The sequence below is a fragment of the Drosophila nasuta genome, chromosome X (assembly GCF_023558535.2).
Source record: "Drosophila nasuta strain 15112-1781.00 chromosome X, ASM2355853v1, whole genome shotgun sequence".
Lineage (NCBI taxonomy): Eukaryota > Metazoa > Arthropoda > Insecta > Diptera > Drosophilidae > Drosophila > Drosophila nasuta.
The window spans coordinates 3,856,379-3,878,747 of record NC_083459.1 but is presented as its reverse complement, the minus strand read 5'-3'; the positions used below and the strand labels follow the sequence as shown (position 1 = coordinate 3,878,747).

The following is a 22,369-nucleotide window of genomic DNA, read 5'->3' as shown; positions in this document are numbered from 1 at the left end:
TTTTAATTTTTATTTAATTTTTTTTCTTGGGACAGTGTCAGCATATTGACTTGCGATACACATAATTGCCCCAAAGCATGGGCTGCAAAGCGTGAAAATAATTACAAATTAAGTTGATGAAATTCTCAGCTTAAATTGTGATCTAATCAAAAGGGAATTGGGAATGGGAGCGAAGTGTATGTGGGAAAGTTGTTGTTGTTGTTGTTGTTGTTGTTACTGTTGTTGCTGGCAAACGTCTCAGTCACATTTTGTGGCAAGGACAAAACTTATAAAGCGTAACGAATGAATGTGGCATGCCCCAACGCATGCGACAGAAAGGGTCAAAAGCGACTCAAAGGGAGAGGGAGAGGGAGAAGAGGAAGAGTTCTTTAGCGGTTTTTGTGGGTGTGCGCTTTTCACTCATCACGCTTCGTCCGTCTCTCTCTCTTTCCGTCCGCCTTTCCGCCTGCTCACTCGTCTGCACTTAAGCCTCGTCTCGGGACGCATCTGATATATCAGATTTGTTTGGCCTCCGCTATCGCCTCTGCTCGTTACTATCGCTATCGTTATCGTCGCCATCCGTCTGTCTGTCTGTCTGTCTGTCTGTCTGTGCCCAGGGTCTCTTCAATCTAAACGATTGATGGCAGCAGCCTGTCAGAATCGCCAAACAGCAACACACACACGCACAACACGACCCTCGCATCTTTACATCTCTCAAACTCCAACTCCTGCTCTGGTTCCTGCGATGGTTTTGGTGAGGAAATGATAAATTGCGCATTTGGGAGTTTTAAAGGTCAATTTAGGGGTTAGTCTGTGCGCCTGTCGTGGTTACAAACTCACTGACAGCGTGAGCACGACTCGCTGCAAACAAACTGCCACAGAGTGAGAGAGAGAGAGAGAGAGGGTTTGATAGTAGGTAGCAAGGTTGGGTAAAATGGGCACAGGCGGCCACTTGCACAGCCCATAAACAGCGACACTTCAAAGTTAACTCGCACAATAAAAAAAAAAAAACAAAAATGGGAATACACGTATTCACATTCACATTTACATCCACAATTCACATTGACATTCACATTTATTTGTAGCAAAAAAAAAAAAACAAGAAACAAGAAGAGTGCCTTGTAAAGGGGTTGCACTCGAGTAAAGGACTCGGATGAGGACGCACGCCAGGACAGCAGCCGGAAGAGGCATTTGCTTATAGGATTTTTCCCTGCGCCTGTTGACTTCTAGTTGCCGTTTATATTAATGGCCCAAGCTGGTAACTGCTGCTGCTCAGCTCTTGGCTGCTGCTTCAATTTCCTCCCTTCCTCCCCTCCATTTCCTTATTTCGAACAGCACTTTTTTTTGGGTTTTTGTCGCGTGCTCTACCTGCAACTGGGAAAATGATTCCGAGCAGACAGTTTCAGGTGGTTCAATTTGAGATGAAATACGAGCTTATAATTCTGATAACTTCAATCACTTCATAGTCCACATAAACATTATGTTGCTCACTTTTAGTATTTAGCAAATAAAACTTCGAAAATCGAAAATATAGTTTAACAACTTTTGAATATGTAGATATTTAAGCCAAGACAAATTCTTAAAGAGAACTTGAAATATGGGTAGTTCTCTGAGGGATGTCGCGTGCCACCAGCTTTTCAGTTACAAAAAAAAACATATTCTGAAACAATTTTAAAAATAAGTAAAGGTTATTTTTATAGCTTTAGATTAGTACTTTAATTAGAGCTAAGAATGGTTTTGGAATTTTTTTTTTTCTGTTTTGTTTTCTGTTGTGATAATTGCAAAAATTAACAAATTCCTACGCAAAACCAAAAAATGAACGAATTTATATATTTTATCGTAAAACAGAATAAGTTACTAAAATCAATCTTAGCTGTAAAAATAGTGCTAGTCCAAAGCTTTAAGAAAAACCTTCACTTAATTTTAAAATTGTTTTAGTTTATGTTTTTTTTTTGTCGCTGAAAAGCTGTTCGCACGCGACATTTACCAGAGAATTACCCATACTTATTTTAGAAGTAAGTAAAGTAGAAATAAATTTGAGTAACCTCTTATTTAAAAATAGTAATATGTAAATTTAATCTACTTTTCTTTTTTGGAATATATGATTATTCCAATTATTCATAAAAGAATCGATTATTCTACAAACTTTGTAGCTTAAAAAAAAGCTCATTAGGAATCCTACAAATTCTATTTAAAATGTTATTAAGATTATTTTAATAAGTGGATCATTAAGTAAACGTATTTAATACAACAACTTTATTTATTTAGTCATAATATTTCATATTGTGTTAAATCATAAAACTATCTAATGAAAATGAAGCCATAAAATTAAACATACACAAAAATATAAACTTTTATCAAACGCAGCAATGAATTCATTATCTGGCTAAAGTGGTTAAAATAGTTTAACCTAATTTTATATTTAGTGAATGAAAATTACCAAATAACTGTAGTATCTTTCATCATAAAAATGTGTCATCAAAATCATTATATAAAAGATTGTTGATGACTTATGTTTGAATTGAAATGGAAGAAAGAAATTGTGCTCATCTTAGCCTAATTTTTTGTATGAAAACTATAAAGCAAAAATTAAACAATTTAATGATTATAAGTTTTTACTGACATTTTAGAAAGTAAACGGATTTATTTATTTTAAAATTACTAAAGTTGACGAAAAAACAAAATGAATAAAATTATAAGAGATAGATCTATAATTTTTCTTCGATAGCACTTGTAATGTTTGCATGCCGATTAAAAATCGAAAAATAACATTCGTAATTTTGAAGCTAGAGTCGCAAATTTTAGTTTAGGCGGCAAAAACTATAGTATTTGTGATTCCTGAATTTGATTGGGATCGGATAAAAATTGCAAAAGTAATTAAACAAATTCTTCGGCTGCTTTAGCTTACAATCTGGTATATTTTAGTACTATATGGTATAATTCAAATGTGGTACTATATACCAAATATAACCGTTGGTATATTTTACTGTATTATGGTATATTTTGGTATATTTTAATGGATAGCTGGCACATTCGAATGTAACTTTCTTACATGTTTTTTATAGTATATGTAATATTCGACATAAGAAAATGTGTATAAAATACAATTCGAATTCAAACTGAATGTTTTCAAAGTTGGTATGCAAATTGATTTGTATCAATTTATCGATTTATTATATATTTATCGTAGACTAATCAATGAATTTTCTATTTAACTTTTAGATGACGATTAATTTTATAGTTGGCATTTCAATTGAGAGAACTTCAGTACTAATTTACAATTTGCCATTCTTGTGTAGTATTAACACTAATCAGTGATGGCAGAGTGCTTAGAATATCTACTTAAAGTGAATTCTTGCAGAGATAGAAAATATACATGTAGATCTACTCGCTGAGGGGTGTGGCAAATACGAGGGGTGCAGCACAATGGAGGGGGACGGGGCGGGGAGAAGTAAGACTGTGTGAGAAATTTTAGAGTTTGGTTTGGTTTCGTTGCTCGTTGCTCGTTGGGATTGTTGGGCTCGTTGTTGTTGTTGTTGTGTTGTTGGCTCGTCGTTTCCTGTCGCATTTCATTGAAAAATTCTCATGTCAAAAGCACACGATTAACGCGTGTCGGGGGCGGTGAAGCGGCGAATTAAGATATTTACGTTAACAAAACCATCGATTCTCGATGTGGCAGCAGAAGCTGAGTCCCTTTTGAGGCAGCATCAGCAACAGCAACAGCATCAGCAACAGCAAATCAAGATAGCTGAGAGCGTCGCTTTTGAAACCCAATTCCCAATTCTCGAGCGATGCTGTGACGGTAACCTGGTCTTTGACATCTCGCAGTGGCACGCGATTGTCAAAGTTGCGCTTATCACAGCAGCCAGCAGACAGGCAGGCAGGCAGTGTGGCAGGCAACGGTCTGTGTGGCACGTGCGGTCACGTGACCGACGTTTTTACACGTGCAACACAACGCGACTGTCGCTCTCTGATATGCTGTGTCACGGATGCGGATATGGGCGTGTCTACCGCTCTCTCTCCCCTCCTCCGTTCCCACCGCTCGAGACACACCTTTGCGCTGGACAAGTGAAGGTGGCATGCAACTGGCAACCGGCAACCGGCAACTTGCAACAGCAGGCGGCAAATCTCATTTGCAAGCTAATTGCAGCCTGACTAACAAATGGCATCGAAATTTGCAATTTCTCTGAATGCAGCGAGTAAATCAAAGCAGTCACGGCTCGGTGGGAGAAGGGGGTGAGAAGTGCAGAAGAGGGGGAGAAGGGGAGAAGGGTACCATAAAAACATATGACACCATTTTGATGGGACACGTTTGTCGTAGCAAATTATGCATAAAATAGATTGCACTGTTGACACTTGTGTATGTGTGTGAGTGTGTGTATTCGAGTGTGCGTGTGTGTGTGAGTGTGTGAGTGTGTGTGCTACTAATCGGACTTGTCATGTGCCCATCACAACAACAGCGAAGGGAGAGACAGGGCGAAGGGCTGCGGCTGCGGGTTTCACGGGTTGCGCCTCAAACAAAAGCCAATTGTCAAAATCAGAATCAGAATCAACAGCCACAGCAACAGCAACAACAACAACTACATGACACATAGTAGTAGAGCAACTCGCTGAAATCTTTTTCTCTCCTCTTTTTTTCGTGCGACCCAATTTCATTTTTTTAAATAGCTTCAATTGGGTTTGTAATTCGAAACTTGAGCGCAGCAGGGTGGAATTTAGTCTGGATTTGCGGTGCTGATCGGGCGGTGTTCTTGCACTGTTATATGATTAGCAGACAGACAGACAGACAGACAGACAGACAGACAGACAGACAGACAGACAGACAGACAGACAGACAGACAGACAGACAGACAGACGGACAGACGGAAGGAAGGAAAGGCAGACGGACAGACAGGCGGGATGCAGAGATGCCTGCAACAGACAGGCTGAGAAAATGCCGCCAACGAAGTCAGACAATCCCAATAACTAACAATCAATTACAGCATATTTGAAATAAATACAGATATTACCAAAATAACAATTTTGAAATATAATAATAATAAAATTGTATTTTAAATGTAAAATAAGAACATTGTATTTACGATTCTTAAATAAATTGTATATCATTAAATTTCAGAAACAAAATTTCTACTACAATAATTTTCTTTATAATTCTTTATCTTTAACATATCAAAGTTGTAAGATTTTAAAGTAATTGTTTTTATATGTTGTGGGTCACATACATAAAACAGAAATACAAGTTGCATATATTGCACAAATTCGATTCGAAACAAAAATTTATCAGCAATTGTTTTAAAAATAAGAATTAACTTAAAATAAATTGTCCATCTTATATATTATATATATATTCAATTTACAAAACACCCTTCACGTTTTGCTTGTGAAACACGAAATAACGCCATCTGTTGGCATCAAATGCAAACAAAACGAATACCGTAAAATTGAGCGCTAATTCAGTGCTGCGCTAAAGTTCAAATCTCGGCTAATGTTAATGTTAAATGGTTAACAGCCAATTAACATAAAATCACTAACCATACAATACATAGATGCTTCAGCCAGAACAATTTTTTGTATCATCAAAAACAGTATTATTGCAACCCCAGTCGGGGGTCGGGGGTTTTGAAAAATTTTGAAATTTGGCAAAAATTTGAGACTTTGAAACTTGGGTAAACGATGAATTTGTATGGGCAATCAAAAAAGTTGAAAACCTTCAAATTTTTCAAAATTTTGAAATTCTGAGATATGGGCAGACTTGAAAACACTTGAGGCTACCGTTGTAGAGCTTTAGTTTTCATAATTTCGAGGTGTGGGCGATCGAGTTTGAGTCATTCATGCCGAAAAAATGTCAAAATTTTTCAAAATTTAAAATTTCGAAAACGAAAATTTGTTTCGAAAAACTAAAAGATGGGCAAACATGGGCAAATGATTTTAAAGCGATTTCCGCAAAAAAATTTTGAAAAAAAAAATTTTTTATAATTTTGAAACTAAGGGTGGGCAAAAAAATTTTTCCTGGGCAAACATGGGAAAACGATTTAAAACAATGGGCACCAATTTTTTTTTGAATATCTCAAATCACTGGACCCAGCTTCTCTGAGCTAAATTCGAAGTGTCTGTGGAAAAAGCAGGTTCAGATCACAATCAAAACTTAGTGGCCGATGCTAAGACTTGCATTACCAAGCCGGGATTATTTTAACCAAATCAAATTTATGGCGTAAAAGGTATAACTTTTTATTTGGTATAAAAAATACATTTAAATCTATTTTAGTTTTTATATTTATGGGTACTCTTAGCAAACTAATAATTAATTAATTAACAATTTTTCTTTATCGTTAAGATTACCTTTTTATTTTAATCTTTATTCGCGTTAGTTAACATTATACTTCTGCTTTTCACAGGCAACCAGATTAATGTGTCAACCAATTACATTTGCCTTAACTCTGATCCCAGTAAGGGAGTCTATTTGTACGAAGTGCGTTTTAGTCCCAATGTCGATTCAATCCACTTAAGGATCAAATACTTAAACGAGCATAAGGATAAATTTGGCGGCACAAAGACCTTTGATGGTTCCTTATTATATTTACCAATTTTGCTCAAAGAAGAATTGACAACGTTTGTTACCAAAACTGCGGAAAATTGTGAAATCGAAATACGTTTGCTATTCAAGAAGAAAGAGTCCCTCAAGGACTGCATTCAACTCTACAACATTCTATTTGATCGCATTATGCGTACGCTCAAGTATGTGAAATTCGATCGCAAAAACTTTGATCCCACACAACCAAAAATAATACCTATTGCAAAATTAGAAGTATGGCCTGGATATGTGACAGCTGTTGACGAATACGATGGCGGTTTGATGCTTTGCTGTGATGTATCGCACCGATTGCTATGCCAAAGGACCGTGTTGGAAGAGCTCGTTGACATCTATCTGCAAAATAAGAGTTGCTATCAGGAGCAGGCGAAAATGTATTTATTGGGTAGCATTATTATTACCAGATATAATAATCGTACATATAAAATTCCTTGTCGGACCGATTGGGAAACCAAGAAGAAATCATACATTTGAGCTCGTGTTATGCCCTTGTCAAAAACGGTTCCCGGCGATGGATTTGTGTAATTGTTATTATTTCCCTGAAAATAGTCAGAATAAAAGGCTTCGAAATTTTATGCTAACTTACGTTATTCAATTATTACCGTAAAGAATCGCGTATTTATACGCTTCTGGACAACTATAAACGTTATTTTTATATTTTTGCCACTAATAGCCTTGAATTGGGGAATCTCATACATGGAGCATAGATTTACTTGACCATCCCCAACGCCATCTCTGAAAGATGTGAAGGATAATAATAATAAGTAACTTCAGAATTTTATCTCATATTTGGTGTAGAAGACTTTGGAGAATAAGATATTTTGATGCTTCTACCCTAATACCTGTAAATTATAAGACTGTCCGGAAGGTAACCATTGCGCCGCTTATAGCTCTTCAGAGCACACTCAAAAGCCGAAGTTAGACCATTAACAAACTCTTCTCGGTTGGTTTGCACAACCGCCTTGCTATACCACTGCGTATAGGTTGCGTTTAACGAAGCGACAAATGCTAATATATTTGTAGAATATTAATAAATGTGTATAAACTAATTATTTAACTACACTTACCCGCTACAGAGCTGCTCTTTTGGCTGGGATCATGATACGAATCGATGCCACAAATCATTACTTTTTTGAATGGAATTTTCACAGACCACAATAATATAATCTTTTGGACTATCGAGCGATTCTTGCCATCATTCAACAATGTTCTGGCGTTGATTATCTATAATTAAACATTGCAATTACTAATAAGAAGCACACAGGATGTGTGCTATTTTACCTGAGAGGCGACAGGTAATTCAGCACAACAAATCTTTTTAATCGCCGAGTATCTGTCGTCTCTGCTGGAGGGACAAATACAAACAACTATTTGAGTTTCACTGACGATGTTGCGACGTAGAGCATCCACATAAGAGTCTATGCGATCCTGACCCAATGTCAATTTTTTTGGTTTATTTATGCGCATACCAAATGCGGCACAACATGTCTTAATATGTTTCATGAATGAATTGCAAGCACTCAAATCGTTTTTGTGATATATCAAAAGCCAATTATCTATGTGAACAACATCGAGTAATTCACTGTTGGTTGCATCTCGCGAAAATTTCAGCATTTGGACCGGCGGATACGGTTTTATTCGCAAAATATATTTGCTCGTCAAGTAGTTTGCGGCCAACGACGCTGACGTTGTTATTGGCTAGCGTCAATCCCCAATTGGCAAGAATTTGCTTTGCCTCGACATTTTTATTCACATTTTTCAAGTACTTCTCTAAAGCCAAGATCCGTTGATTTGGCGTAACTCGCGTAACTGCTGCAATGTCTCGCATAAGTTTTTCATCAGCACGAATATTATCATGGATGCCAGTCAAATAGCATAGTTCGGGTATTAAAGAATAACGTAGTTCATCTTCATCTTTGCTCGCATTTTTTTCATATTTCTGTTGTTTTTTGCTTATCAATAACGGCTGTTTGATGTCTTTGATATTAATATTGTGATGTGTCTTGTAATATTCGATATAACTGCAAGATCCGTTGCGTGTTTCAAACATCGATTGTGGATTTTCAGTAAAGCAAATATCATCAATTCTATATGTACGATTATTATATCTGCAAAATAAAAGTTGCTACCCAATAAATAGCAACTCTTATTTTGCAGATAGATGTCAACGAGCTCTTCCAACACGGTCCTTTGGCATAGCAATCGGTGCGATACATCACAGCAAAGCATCAAACCGCCATCGTATTCGTCAACAGCTGTCACATATCCAGGCCATACTTCTAATTTTGCAATAGGTATTATTTTTGGTTGTGTGGGATCAAAGTTTTTGCGATCGAATTTCACATACTTGAGCGTACGCATAATGCGATCAAATAGAATGTTGTAGAGTTGAATGCAGTCCTTGAGGGACTCTTTCTTCTTGAATAGCAAACGTATTTCGATTTCACAATTTTCCGCAGTTTTGGTAACAAACGTTGTCAATTCTTCTTTGAGCAAAATTGGTAAATATAATAAGGAACCATCAAAGGTCTTTGTGCCGCCAAATTTATCCTTATGCTCGTTTAAGTATTTGATCCTTAAGTGGATTGAATCGACATTGGGACTAAAACGCACTTCGTACAAATAGACTCCCTTACTGGGATCAGAGTTAAGGCAAATGTAATTGGTTGACACATTAATCTGGTTGCCTGTGAAAAGCAGAAGTATAATGTTAACTAACGCGAATAAAGATTAAAATAAAAAGGTAATCTTAACGGTAAAGAAAAATTGTTAATTAATTAATAATTAGTTTGCTAAGAGTACCCATAAATATAAAAACTAAAATAGATTTAAATGTATTTTTTATACCAAATAAAAAGTTATACCTTTTACGCCATAAATTTGATTTGGTTAAAATAATCCCGGCTTGGTAATGCAAGTCTTAGCATCGGCCACTAAGTTTTGATTGTGATCTGAACCTGCTTTTTCCACAGACACTTCGAATTTGCTTGAAATTTCGGAAGGCTCATTTTTTTTTGAACAAAGCCAATAAGTTGCCACGACCAGACATGTTCTATACATGCAAAACAAAAAAAAATATATGAATTACTTCGACAATTGTCAATTGTCAAAAAAACTGTTTGTGAAATCGATATTTTTATTAGCGATACTACGATAACAATTTCCTAAACATCGTCTAGATCGAATGTGCGTCAAGATAGCTCCGCAACTTATGTGCGTCAAGATAGCTCCGCAACTTTAGCGTCACATATCGATAAAAAAAATATGGGCTAAAAAAAACTTTTTATTTTCGTCTTTTTATGTGATATTTAAACTTAAATTAAAAAAGTTTAAATGCAAAACAATAGAAAATTAAATTATCTTTCTATTAAATCCATGTTCGTCAAATGTCATGCAGTTTTTATGCACTAAAATCGTGAATGAAAAATTGGGGTAGCTACATTTTTGCCAATATCCAATTTGCCAATTTGATACATTTACTCTCGGCACTAACCATACAATATGTATTGTATGGTTAGTGATAAAATGTTATTGCGAAGTGCAAACATTTTTTGTTAAAGGCACATCATTGCAGCCGGCTTTAATGCTAAGTATTCAAAAGCAACATAAGTGCTATTCTCGGTTTGAAACCATAAATCATAATTTTGAATTATGCTTACGGAAAAACAGAGTTCAATATTTATGGGAATTAGACAAAACTCATAAGTATTTAATTTTTATTAATAGTTCTTAAGGCGTCGTTTTGCATTCACTTAAAAATCGATGCAGATGATTTTTATATCGCTTATTGATAACTATTCTATAAACAAAAAAGCCCCAAGTATTGAAAGGTAAAGTAAAATAACTATTTTGCTTACTACTTGGAACTAAACCAAACTGAATTAATTAGCGTAAGGTAAGGATATTATAGTGATTTATTTTTTGCGTTCATATTGGAATCTGTAGACGGGAGCACTGTCTTTGGTGCCATTTTTGAGTTTCTTAGGCTTGAGTAGGCGTGGCTGTTTTAAGGCGTTTTTCATCTCTAGCTTTTGCTTTACAATGTTTAGTTCACGTTCGCGTTGTTCACGTTTCTTGAGCTCATTGATACGCTGCTGCCGGAGAATGTCATTTGAGGATGTTGCCTGTAAATTTAGCATTGATTAGCTTTCATTAATTCCTTGCAAATCTTAAACTTACCTCAACATCAACATCAGCTGCAGCAACGCGTTCACCTAAAGTAGGTGCCACAACACGCTGTTTCACGCCACTCTCATCGAATGTGAAACGTTTGTTTTGCCCCTGCGCGGCATCCAGGTCCACAATCGAGGCACGCAAACGTTCCAGCTTGCGGCGCTCCACAGTTAATTTCATGATTACATATTTCAAATCTTGTGTCTCCATCAGCGCCAATTGATCGGGTGTGTGTTCGTCCTTGGCCTCCTTCTCGCGATGCACATCATCGTTGAGCTTGGAGTTGATCATATGATGGTAGAACTCATCGGGATTCTTGTTCAGCGCCCGCTTGTAGAGCACCTTCAGCGTCTGCTCCTTGCGATGCGCGTCGAGCGAACGCTTCTTGTAGTCTTTCTTCTTTTCCAGCAGCCCCAGATGCTGGCGTGCCTCTGGCTGGTGGCGCTCACGATGCACCTTCTGGTTGCTCTTTGACGCCTTTTTCCACGACGACATTTTCGCTGTTTTTGCAAATTGTTTATTTCAAAAACAAGAAAACGTGTTGCAAGCACGCGCAGCTGATGAAAGCGTAGTGTGACCGTATGTAGAGTTCAGCAAATTTGCTATTTTAAATTGGTAAAATACCAAATATGCCACTAACAGTGTTACCAGCTACTACTGAAAAGAGAATTTGAAAACAGCTACAAGCTAGCTGACTCAAACTCATTAAAAACTAACTTTAAATGAAGACTAATGTATGTTTATTTAAATGATTTGTATATAACTTAAATGTCCACAAAATTAGCTTCTTTCGCTGTACACACAGTTGATGAGCTCGCAATGTGGAATGTAGATATCTACATACATATATAATTATTACATCTCTTTTCATTTCATGTTTAAAATATATACATATGTACATACATTTACATTTTACGTTCAAAACATACATAAGTGGAATTTACTTAGATATGAAAAAAGTATACATCAAACAGGCTAAGTAAGCAATCTTTTATAAGAATAACAAAAATAATGAAGCTCCTTAATTTTTTATTATAAGTTTAATTGTAAAATAAATAACTTAATTGGTAATTGACATTGAGAGAAATAGAACACTCTAAGGCCACCTTTACATTTTAGTAATTGCATTTATTGTCAAATTTAACGTAAAAATTGCTAAATTCACAACGACGCTTGACAAGACAAAATTGTGTGCTATGTTTATAATATAAACTTTATATAAATAAATATTAAACAAATTCATGTATAATGGCTAATGGCTGTAATGGCTATGTTATCGAATTGTATTAAATTTACTTTATGTCTATATGTTTAATTTAATTTATTTAAAAAATAACAATGGGCTAAACGTATGGGGCCTTACTGCTTCGGAAACGGTCACACAAATGTGCCTCGTCACTTTTTATCGATAACTCGCAGCGCCTACTGCTGTTAAAAACGATTGCTGTCGATTGTTGTTGAAAGCTGCCAGCTGATGTTTACTTGCCTGCTGAACACTGTTACTACATGTGCATTTCAAAATTGTGCTTGACAGCGTGCGTTCATATTTTTGTGTGTTAATTTTCAGTTCCCAATTTTTTTTGGTTTAATCAATTAAAACAAAAGTGAATCAAAATGGTGAAAAAGAAAATTGATAACCGCATACGCGTGATGATTGAGAATGGTGTGAAGCTGGGCCATCGCACCATGTTCATCGTCATTGGCGATAAAGCACGCGATCAAGTGCCAATTCTCTACGATATATTGACCAAGTCGACGGTCAAGGCGCGTCCCACGGTGCTGTGGTGCTACAAGAACAAGGACGAAGCTATTTCCAAGTGAGTCTCGCACGCAGCTTTCCCAAAACATTCGTGTAATTTCCATTTATCCCCAAATAACAGTCACGGCAAGAAGCGTGCCAAGAAGATTGCAACCGGCAAAGTCGATGTCAATGAGGCAGACATGTTTGATGCCTTTCGCGTGGCCACCACCATCCATGGTCGCTACTACTCCGACACACACACCATTCTGGGACGCACCTATGGCGTCTGTGTTCTGCAGGACTTTGAGGCATTGACTCCCAATCTTCTTGCACGCACCGTGGAAACCGTCGAGGGTGGCGGCCTGATTATTCTGTTGCTGAAGTCGCTCCAGTCGCTGAAGCAGCTCTACACCATGAGCATGGATGTACACAAACGTTTCCGCACTGAGGCCCATCAGACGGTCACCTGCCGCTTCAACGAGCGCTTGATTCTATCGCTGGCCGATTGCAAGCGCTGTCTGGTAGTCAACGACGACCTCACCGTGCTGCCCCTCAGCTCCAAGACCATCAACGTGGACCCAGTGAATGTAAGAAAAATTCCTTTACAGTATTACCGGTTTTATTCCATGTGAACCATTCCTAGATCCTCTACTTTTGTAAAGGGGGAAAATTTAGCAGAAACTTCTACAATTTGACCTCTACTTTTTGGTTTAAGCAATACTTTACATCTTTTTTAGCTCAGCATATAAGTTGTATACTTTTCTTATTTTTTGCAGCCAGGCAGCATTGGAAAGTCGGAGAACGAGAGCAGCTTGAAGGACCTAAAGGAGAGCCTGCTGAATGTGCAGCCAGCTGGCGCACTAGTCAATCTCTGCAAGACATACGACCAGGGCAATGCAGTGGCCCAGTTCATCGAAGCTCTGGTGGACAAGCAACTGAAGCCACCCATGTCACTGACAGCGGCACGTGGACGCGGCAAATCTGCCGCTTTGGGACTCTCCATTGCCGCAGCTGTGGCATTTGGCTATGTCAATGTGTACGTGACATCGCCGCATCCTGAGAACTTGATTACGCTCTTTGAGTTCGTGTTGAAGGGCTTCGATGCACTAGAGTATCAGGAGCATGCTGATTACACCATCATACGCAGCACCAATGAGGACTACAAGAAGGCCATCATACGCATCAATATAACGCGTAACAGTCGCCAGACTATACAGTATATTGCACCCAATGACACACATCTGTTGAGTGCCGCCGATCTGCTGTTGATCGATGAGGCGGCTGCCATTCCGCTGCCGCTTGTTAAGAAAATGATGGGTCCATATTTGATCTTCATGGCTAGTACAATCAATGGCTACGAGGGCACTGGACGCTCGCTCAGCTTGAAGCTCATTTCGCAGCTGCAAAAGGAGAACAATGCACGTCCGCCGCTCAAGCTGGATGAATCGATACGTTATCAGTCTAACGATGACATCGAGCGTTGGTTGATCAATCTGCTCTGCCTGGATGCGAGCAGTGTGCCGGCCATTAGCTCCGGTTGTCCGACTCCAGCTGCCTGTGATTTGTATTACATTGATCGCGATGCCTTGTTCTCGTATCACAAGGCAACTGAAGCGTTCCTGCAGCGCCTGGTCTCAATTTATGTGTCTTCGCACTACAAGAACACACCCAACGATCTGCAGATGATGAGCGACGCCCCCGCCCATCATTTGTTTTGTCTGCTTGGACCGATAGAGCGCAAGGATGCACTGCCCGAGATCCTTGTTGTTGTCCAGGTCGCACTCGAGGGTCAAATCTCCTCACAGAGCATTAGCGAGTCAATGGGACGCGGCAAGAAGGCTGCCGGCGATCTGATACCCTGGAATGTGGCCGAACAGTTTGGCGATCGTGACTTCCCCAAGTTGTCCGGTGTGCGAATCGTGCGCGTCGCCACCAATCCCAGTTACCAACGCATGGGCTACGGCAAGCGTGCTATTCAACAGCTCAAGGAATACTATGAACGTCGCCATGTCGATCTGTCGATAGAAGGCGATACGCGCAACAAAGGTGAGTTGACCCCACAAGCACGGTTTGCAGCCCAGCTAAATGGTCCCAATAATCACTTCCCCTTTTCCCTCTTCTTTTTAGCTGGCATTGAGGAAGTGGAGGAGGAGGAGCTCAGTCTGCTCAAGGAGCAGATTCGTCCTCGCGCGCAGATTCCCACACTGCTGCAACGTCTGAAGGAGCGTTCGCCGGAACCCGTTGACTACATTGGCACCTCCTTTGGCCTGACCGGTGAGCTGCTCAAGTTCTGGAAGAACTGTGGCTTTGTCCCCGTCTATCTCAGCCAGAAGTCGAATGAGCTGACCGCCGAGCACAGCTGCATCATGCTGCACACATTGGAGACAAGCGCCACCGTTGACTGGTTGCCATCCTACTATAAAGACTTTCGACGTCGCGTCCTCCGTTTGATGGGCAAAACATTCAGAGAGTTCGACACCAAAGTCTGTCTGTCGTTGCTCAGTAACTCGCCGGTGACGATTCCTGACTGCCCTCAGCTGGACAAGCACATGCTTGACGTGTACTTCCTGCCACACGATCTGCAACGCCTCGAGAGCTATGCTCGCCAACAGTCCGAATTCCGTCTGATTATCGATCTGCTGACAGACATTGCCCAGCTGTATTTCCAGGGCTCAATACAGACACTGAAGCTCGACAATGTGCAGAAGAATATTCTAATGGGATTGGCCATTCAGGGCAAGTCGGTGGATGCCTTGGGCGCGGAGATCAATATGCCGGGCAAACAGGTGCTGGCCAAATTCTATGAAGGCATGAGAAAGTGCTATGATTGCATCCGCAATGTCATCGAGGAACACATCGAAGGTGGTATGCTACAGGAGGCGGAATTGCCGCGTGGCGAACAGCTGCAACCGATGTCGCTGACCATTGACCAAGAGCTCGAAAGCTCCGCTCAAAAGATAACCAAGAAGCAAAAGAAGGAGCTGAAACGTCTGCTGGACGAGCAGAATGGCGATGCGACAGACGATATCAAGGTTAGCAAACAGGCTAAATTATCGAAAACGCCGCGCAAGGAGCAAAAGGAGGACAACAAAAAAATCCAGGTTAGCGAGCATAAGAAGGCGACAATGGCGAGATTAGGAATCACCGCCGAGGAATATAAATTTTTTTTTGGAATTAAAAGTGATGCTGAACGTTTGGAAATTCTAAAAAGCAACGCGGCGTACTTTAAGAGGCCAGAAGAGCAACCGTATGTGAGGCCTAGCAAGATAGAACATCCAATATATAGAAACCAGAAGGATTATGAGAAAAAGATGCAATTACGAATACCATTTGCATACAGAGAACGACTTTTAAATAAGTCAAAGGGATATGAGGAAAAACAAATAATTATGTATAATGAAAGTAAGGATTAGCGCAAGATTAACAAGAATCAACACACACTCAAAGAAGAAATCAAGAAGAAGTAACTGAAGAAAGAACCTTTTTTGAAGAATATTGAAGAAAAATATAAATTTATGAAGAACCTTGCTGCCGGTTACGTACAAGATCAGTTAGAATCCATCTATAACAGAACAATTTAAAGATGGAAGAAAAAAAATATTTATGAAGAATGCAAGTAAGAATAAGTATAATAGACAAAGAAAGTGTTTATAGCAAAAAAATAAAGTAGTCCAGTAGGGTATTAAGAGAAGGATAGATTGATGCCATGTCATTCTCTCTCTGTCTAGATCGTGTGAAATGCTAATTCTACAATATATTATTTCAACTCTTTTTTTCACAGAACTCCGCGTCTGTTCTTCGCAAGGAGCAACGGAAAAGTCTTCAAGCCAGCAGCTAATCACGGATACAGAGAAGAGAGGGTCTTGTAATGTAGTTCTTCTATTTTATTATATAAGATTGTTTTTTTCTTTTTATGTAAGTTGCTTAAATATAAAGCAAAAAAAAAGAGAAGCGAATTAAGCCTAAGACTATATTTTGATAGTGTCCTTGTTGGCCTTGGCCGCCGCAGCGGCTGCTCGCCGTTGATCCCGCAAATCCTGAAAGCTGACACCCGGCTCCTTGTGGGAGTTGCGTGGATAGCGTTTCACCTTGGACCGCTTGCGTGAGACAGCCACCGTTGTGGGCAATATGTTGCGCTTCTGCAGCAACTTGAAGCGATCGGTAAGCAGATTGCTCTCGGTCTTCACATTGCGCAGATTGCCGGCCAAGTCCTCGGGCATATTGACATCGACATCGGGCTCCTCGTACTTGTGGCGACCCAAACGCTTGGGCTCAAACTTCTTGCGTTCGGCCTTCAATTTGCGACGTTTCTTCAGCTCATTCAGATCCTCGGCTTCTTCCTTGATCTCGGCACGTATAGATTTGATTCTGGAGAAGGTTGGAAGAGAGGTTATTAACTGTGTCAAATTAAGAGAATGCTTGGTTACCTGATCAGGTCAGCAGTCTGTTTCTTAAGCGCCTTCTTCAGCTCGTGTTGACGCTGCAGCTCCTTTTGCTTGAGCTCCTTGTTACGTGCCTGTTTGCTCTTCTTTTTGTTCTCCACGGGAGCATTGACTGTGTGATAAGCAGCTGATGCCTTCTCATCGTCCTCAGCTTCTTCCTCGCCCTCATTCTCCTGAATTCCCTCGCTCATTTCAATAAGGCGACGCTTGTCACGCTCCTCGGGCGTGACTTTGCTGAACATGCTGGTTGTGACACGCTTCAGATGCTGCTCCTTCTTGATGACACCCTCCTCGTGCTCCACCACCTGCTGCAGCAGCTCCTGATGTGCCTTCAGCGATGGATTGTAGCTCATGCCCGGATGCGGTGCTTCGAACTTTCTGTGAAAGAGATTCAAATTAACAACAATTATATACAGAGCTGTTAACTTAGCTAAATGGTCAAAAAACTTACTTGGCCTTGGTGGTGTTGTGATGCAGACTGGAATGAACCTTGACCACCTTGCGTCCCACATTGCCAGCAATATGCACAGCCAGATCACGACTAACCCAACCCTTCTCGTCCTTCAGTCCGGGTATTTGATCACGGAAATCTTCCTCGACCCAAAGATTCTTGGCCGTCTTGTTGACCAACTTGCGACCCTCCTTCTCAGCCAGACGCTCATCAAGCTTTTCATAGTAGCGTCCACGATCAGCGTTAGCCTGACGATGACGTCCCTTGGTTGGATTGCGTACCTCCTCCTCGATGTTGCGACCGTTCTTCTTCTGCTTCACATGATTGCTGATTGAAGATTGAGATTATACACCAGTTGTCAACGACCTCTTCACCTTGCTTACCGCTTCACAATCGGATCCTCCACCTTGGATGTGTTCTCTAGAGCTTGCAAGCTGCGCATTGGTTTCAGCGCATTCATTTTGCGCTTCTGTTTAATGGAGAGCAGCGACAAAGCTGGCTTCGCAGGTGAACCTTCAACCACAAACAGTTCATCATCCGCCTTGTCCTTGAACGTGCTGGAAGTCAATAAAAATGTTCATACCCACTTTGTTTACGCATTTCCCTTTAATTCGTGACTTACCCAACGCGTTCCTCAAGACGCTGATCCTCGAGAAACTGTTCGACATCTTGTATGTCTGTTTTGCGCCACGCAGATTTGTTTTTCTTTGAAATGCGCTTCTTTTTAATTGGAGAATCTATTAGCGCAGTCATGGCGCCGCGTTTTTACTAATTTTTAATGAAAAGAGCCAAAATTGAAAACAAAATAAAACGCCACCGAATCCAACACGTGCAAACTGTGTGCGTTACACAGCACTGAACAAACTTTTTAACAGCTGTTTAACAGCCGCTCTGCGGCCGGCATTAACATTGCCAACTGTTAAGTAGCTGTTATGTTAAATACAAATCATTTGCCCAGCAAATAAATACCAGCTCTGTAATCGCAGCATGGAACACTTACAGATATAAATAATTAATTTGAAAAATTATATTTTTGTATTTTCTCTATTGTAAACTGTAATTTTTTTACTCGAAAATGTCTTTCAGCTTGCAGTACACAAAATGTATTAAACAGAAAATATAGAGTGGCGGAGGTTTTAAAAATACTATGATATACCATGCATCTGTATACTTGTAAATAACATTACATTTAAAATACTGCTACAAAAATACCACAAATGTGACGCTTGCCTCGCTCGCATTCAGTAGTTTTCTTATCTATTTCGCGCGGGGGGTGTGTATTTTATGTGTGTTTATGTTTTTTGCTAGCAACAGACGCATAATCTCTTTTTAAGGCGGCAAGTTTGAAGAGAGCGGCCACAAGTTTGCCTTTCGTCAATTGAGTTACGCTCGCAAAGAGAGTGTCGCATAAGTTTGTTTGGACCACGTCGCTCAATCGCCGGTAAATTGATCTTATCGCAGATTCAACAAAAACAAAACAGTTATAGTAGGTAAGTGTTTGTATATCTCTCTCTATCTCTCTGCCACTCTCTCTGTGTGTGCTCCGTTGTCTGACGTGTACCAAACAAATGAATGAGCACAAATAGTTTTTGTTTTGCAAAATATTCATTTTATTGACGGCACAACAGCAACAGCAACAGCTTATCACAGTATCAAGTGTATTATTGAGCCACTTGAGGCGGTGAGTCGGGCGCACGTATTTATAAAACTCGTTTGAATCGCAGGCAATCAGCACAGTACGAAAGCAGTAGCCAAAATGAGCACACCGACGTTCGCCGACATCTCCGCCAAGTTCACAGAGGCAACTCTCGATGAGATCATTCAGAATGCCGGCGGCACCAAGCACACCTCCTACAAGTTTGGCGAGGGCGGCAAAAAGGGCGACTCCTATCTGAGTCGCGTCTTTCGCATTTGTGTGTACGGCATCAAGGAGCCCGAGGGCGAGCAGCTGGAGGTCAATGTGATCGTCAAGGGCATGCCAGCGAATCTGCACCGCCGTCGCCTTTTCCGTTCCGTCGACTTTTTTCCGCAACGAAATCGATTTCTACACCAAGGTCATTCCCGCTGTGGAAGCCTTTCAGAAGTCGCGTCAACCGCTGCCGAAGAATCCCTTCGTCGAGTATCCCAAGTGCCTGGCATCTGTCTGCGACGGTGTCAACGATTTCGTTGCTCTCGAAGATGTGGGATTCCGTGGCTATCGGGCACCCAATCGGTGAGTACTCGAAAACTATATAAATAATCCTCTTGGATGGCTCACTTTGTCTTTTAGTTTTTATGTGCTGTATTTTTTGTTTTGTGCAAATTTGACAGTCAGATATTATTGTATTATATTATTATTAGGAATAACGATCTCAGAGATTACAACAGCTAGGTTTACCATATTTTGTGTTTTAGTTTTGGATGCCACGCCCCTTTCGCTCCTTTTGCTAGTTCAATATTTATTGAAGTAAATTTATGATAGCTTGTAAAGTTCATAATAAAATAATTATGAATCTTTTGGTAAAAAATTATACTCTATAGTTAAAAGTACAATATTGTGTGTTCTAATATTGGTAGAAATTATAATTAGAAATCTTATTCTGAATTGGGACATTGCTTCCTCATATACTATGATTTTATTTTCTATTTGATTATCAATATTAAATATTACATCTAAAAACAATGATTACACATAATCATGGGTTATTAGGAAGTGTATTAGACTTTAATCTTAGTAAAATCTTAAGATATTAGGTTTAACTCTGACTCTAGTTAGTGTGGCTTAGATAAGCTTGGTTAAAGATATGGAAAATTTACAATATTTGTGAAATATTTAAACCAATATAAGTGATTTTCTTTTGTGTTTATTATTATCATGATTTAATAAACCTTTTTTCTAATACCGATATGGTAGCTAAGTAGTAGTAGCTAGTTTTGTAATGAGTATTTTACAATTACATATATAATCTTCTTGTTATTATGTTATAAATATTAAAAGTGCAAATCTACAATTGTTACTTGACATTGATAGCATGAACTACATTGCCCTGGAGGATGCACTGCTGACCATGCGCACACTGGGACGCTATCATGGTGTTGCCCTCGCCTTCCATGCCCAGGACCCAGAGAACTTTGAGAAAGCAGCCAGCTCACTGCAGGAGACCTACTACGGTGAACATACACGCGAGTGGTATACGGGATTCCTGAAACTGGCGCTGAAGGTCGCCAGCGATGCGGTTGAGAAGACGCTACCCAACACCAAGTACGAGACGTTGGCCAACAATTTTCTGCAACCGCAGCTCTTCGATGACATGATCAATCTGGTGAGCACGCGCTCGAAGTTGAGTGTCTTTGGGCATGGCGATTGCTGGACTCCCAATTTCCTCACACACTACAGCGAGGCGGGCAAGCCGGAGAAGATCATTATCATTGACTATCAGCTGGCGCGTTGCTCATCGCTGGCGCTGGACATTAGTTTCTTTATCTACTCGTGCACCAGTCAGGAGCTGCGCGAGCAGCACTACGATGAACTGTTGCGAGCGTATTTGGAGAGCGCACAGTCGCTGATCACGGATCTGGGCGGCGATGCGGAGGCTGTGATTTCGTGGGATTCGCTGCAGGAGGAGCTGAAGCAGTTTGGTCGCTTTGGCTGCGGCATGGGCATCGAATCGCTGCCAATGTCGTTGATTGAGGACGATGAGGTGGCCGACCTGGATGGCATTGTCGAGAATGCTGTGCTCACCGATGTCTGGGACATCAAGCCCTTCGAACAGCCCGCCAAGCAACAGCGCATTGCTGAGATCTTCAAGCATGCCATCGATCAGGGTTATATTAAGTAATTCACCAACTCATTTCACATTATCGCCAAGACAATAGCCATTGAAATGATCATTTTCGGATGTCATGTCGATAACTTCTTTGTGAACAAATATCAAACACTCGCCACCACTACAAACTATATAGTACTCTAATGGTATTACAACTAAGATGCATACTCGCGCAATAGAATAAAAATATTAAGACACCACAATGAAAGCTTGCAAAGCTTCGTCTATATTGATTCACACTCTATCGATCAACGCACATTCGATAAAACACAATCGAGCGGAGAATTTAAATTCAAATTATTACACATCGTTTTACCTACATGCTGACATCTCTTATATCTTTAATATTTCGAAAATGTCTTGAATCCCTACCAAATGGTGAGCGCCTAAAAGTATGTAACATATTTCAATCCGCCCAATTTCGAAAATGGTTCATGCTTAAAATGTTTCGAATGCTTTTCTAGATCGATCAATTATTGATCATTACATTTACATTATTTAAGAAATGTAGAACATTTCACTCAGATTCTTCAATAATACCTTGGAGAAAGTCATAGAGAGGGCAAAGGCATGGAGAGAAATAGTGAGAGTGGAGTTAGAGTGAGAGAGACTGCGATCGCAGTGAAATTTTTAAGAGTCAATCCACCCCCAGTACTTTTCGACCCTCTCTTTGTTTTCTCTCTCTCTGAATTTTGATAGCAGTGATGACAAAGTACAAAGTAAAACTAGCTAACTTATTAAAACATTAAAATTCTACAAATAAATTGTTCATTAAATATAACAAATACAATATTTTCAAATAGTTTACTCATGTTCGTCAATAAACAAAACAATTAATCAATTTTTAACTCATATAATTTTATTAACAGATTATATTTATATATATATAAATATATTTATATTTATATTTTTAAAAAATTACATACCAGAATTAAATTTATAAATTAAAAACAATAAATGTTGGAAAATATAAACATACAAGATGAACGAATTAGTATTTTTAGTTTCTGAAGTACAGGTCATATAATTATTTAATATTTTAATCAAATCTTTACTTGAAATTCCGCAATTATAACAAATATTTTTGTCTAACTAAAATATATGTAAAAGAATTTTGTTGTAAAAAAAGAAAATCAAAAGCCGTTTATTGTAATTTAATTTATTATAATAACTTACATTGCAATAAAC

The 22,369-nt window shown here is 39.4% G+C and overlaps 4 protein-coding genes and 1 pseudogene across 5 annotated transcripts; 2 read left to right on the top strand and 3 right to left on the bottom strand.

Annotated features, from left to right (window-relative positions):
- Nucleotides 1-6,847: 6,847 nt before the first annotated feature.
- Nucleotides 6,848-9,671, bottom strand: LOC132796653 (protein argonaute-3-like; annotated as a pseudogene).
- Nucleotides 9,672-10,246: 575 nt separating this feature from the next.
- On the bottom strand, nucleotides 10,247-11,331 carry LOC132795442 (probable U3 small nucleolar RNA-associated protein 11). Its single transcript, XM_060806146.1, has 2 exons — nucleotides 10,748-11,331; nucleotides 10,247-10,692 (listed from the first exon to the last, which is right to left on the bottom strand). The coding sequence occupies exons 1-2, from the start codon at nucleotides 11,234-11,236 to the stop codon at nucleotides 10,483-10,485; spliced, it is 699 nt and encodes a 232-aa protein (XP_060662129.1). The 5' UTR covers nucleotides 11,237-11,331; the 3' UTR covers nucleotides 10,247-10,482.
- A 909-nt stretch (nucleotides 11,332-12,240) lies between these two features.
- LOC132795086 (RNA cytidine acetyltransferase) lies at nucleotides 12,241-16,438 on the top strand. 2 transcript variants are annotated; one of them, XR_009633414.1, is made up of 5 exons: nucleotides 12,241-12,558; nucleotides 12,622-13,069; nucleotides 13,259-14,528; nucleotides 14,610-16,098; nucleotides 16,264-16,438. XR_009633414.1 is itself a non-coding variant. In XM_060805528.1 (5 exons), the coding sequence occupies exons 1-5, from the start codon at nucleotides 12,356-12,358 to the stop codon at nucleotides 16,318-16,320; spliced, it is 2,952 nt and encodes a 983-aa protein (XP_060661511.1). In that variant the 5' UTR covers nucleotides 12,243-12,355; the 3' UTR covers nucleotides 16,321-16,438. The 2 variants fall into 2 exon arrangements, 1 of the variants encoding a protein (XP_060661511.1); XM_060805528.1 differs by having other exon boundaries at nucleotides 12,243-12,558; nucleotides 14,610-15,583.
- On the bottom strand, nucleotides 16,422-18,229 carry LOC132795087 (ribosome biogenesis protein NOP53). The gene is made up of 5 exons (XM_060805529.1): nucleotides 17,998-18,229; nucleotides 17,759-17,932; nucleotides 17,376-17,702; nucleotides 16,910-17,302; nucleotides 16,422-16,850 (listed from the first exon to the last, which is right to left on the bottom strand). Exons 1-5 carry the CDS (start codon nucleotides 18,126-18,128, stop codon nucleotides 16,451-16,453), a joined length of 1,425 nt encoding a protein of 474 aa, XP_060661512.1. The 5' UTR covers nucleotides 18,129-18,229; the 3' UTR covers nucleotides 16,422-16,450.
- Nucleotides 18,230-18,982: 753 nt separating this feature from the next.
- LOC132795088 (uncharacterized) lies at nucleotides 18,983-21,950 on the top strand. The gene is given in 3 exon segments (XM_060805531.1): nucleotides 18,983-19,392; nucleotides 19,394-19,587; nucleotides 20,386-21,950. Coding segments are annotated over 3 exon segments (1,263 nt in total). The 5' UTR covers nucleotides 18,983-19,131; the 3' UTR covers nucleotides 21,194-21,950.
- The last annotated feature ends 419 nt before the right edge of the window (nucleotides 21,951-22,369 follow it).

What these genes read in the sequence shown, in the direction of transcription:
- LOC132795087 (XM_060805529.1), bottom strand. Translation starts at nt 18,128, where the DNA reads ATGACTGCGCTAATAGATTCTCCAATTAAAAAGAAGCGCATTTCAAAG. An exon ending in GAGGATCCGATTGTGAAGCG is followed by an intron (nt 17,703 to 17,758) that starts GTAAGCAAGGTG and finishes ATCTTCAATCAG; the next exon opens with CAATCATGTGAAGCAGAAGA. An exon ending in CACAACACCACCAAGGCCAA is followed by an intron (nt 17,303 to 17,375) that starts GTAAGTTTTTTG and finishes TCTCTTTCACAG; the next exon opens with AAAGTTCGAAGCACCGCATC.
- LOC132795442 (XM_060806146.1), bottom strand. Translation starts at nt 11,236, where the DNA reads ATGTCGTCGTGGAAAAAGGCGTCAAAGAGCAACCAGAAGGTGCATCGT. An exon ending in CAGCTGATGTTGATGTTGAG is followed by an intron (nt 10,693 to 10,747) that starts GTAAGTTTAAGA and finishes CTAAATTTACAG; the next exon opens with GCAACATCCTCAAATGACAT.
- LOC132795086 (XM_060805528.1), top strand. Translation starts at nt 12,356, where the DNA reads ATGGTGAAAAAGAAAATTGATAACCGCATACGCGTGATGATTGAGAAT. An exon ending in AAGGACGAAGCTATTTCCAA is followed by an intron (nt 12,559 to 12,621) that starts GTGAGTCTCGCA and finishes CCCAAATAACAG; the next exon opens with TCACGGCAAGAAGCGTGCCA. An exon ending in AGGCGATACGCGCAACAAAG is followed by an intron (nt 14,529 to 14,609) that starts GTGAGTTGACCC and finishes TCTTCTTTTTAG; the next exon opens with CTGGCATTGAGGAAGTGGAG.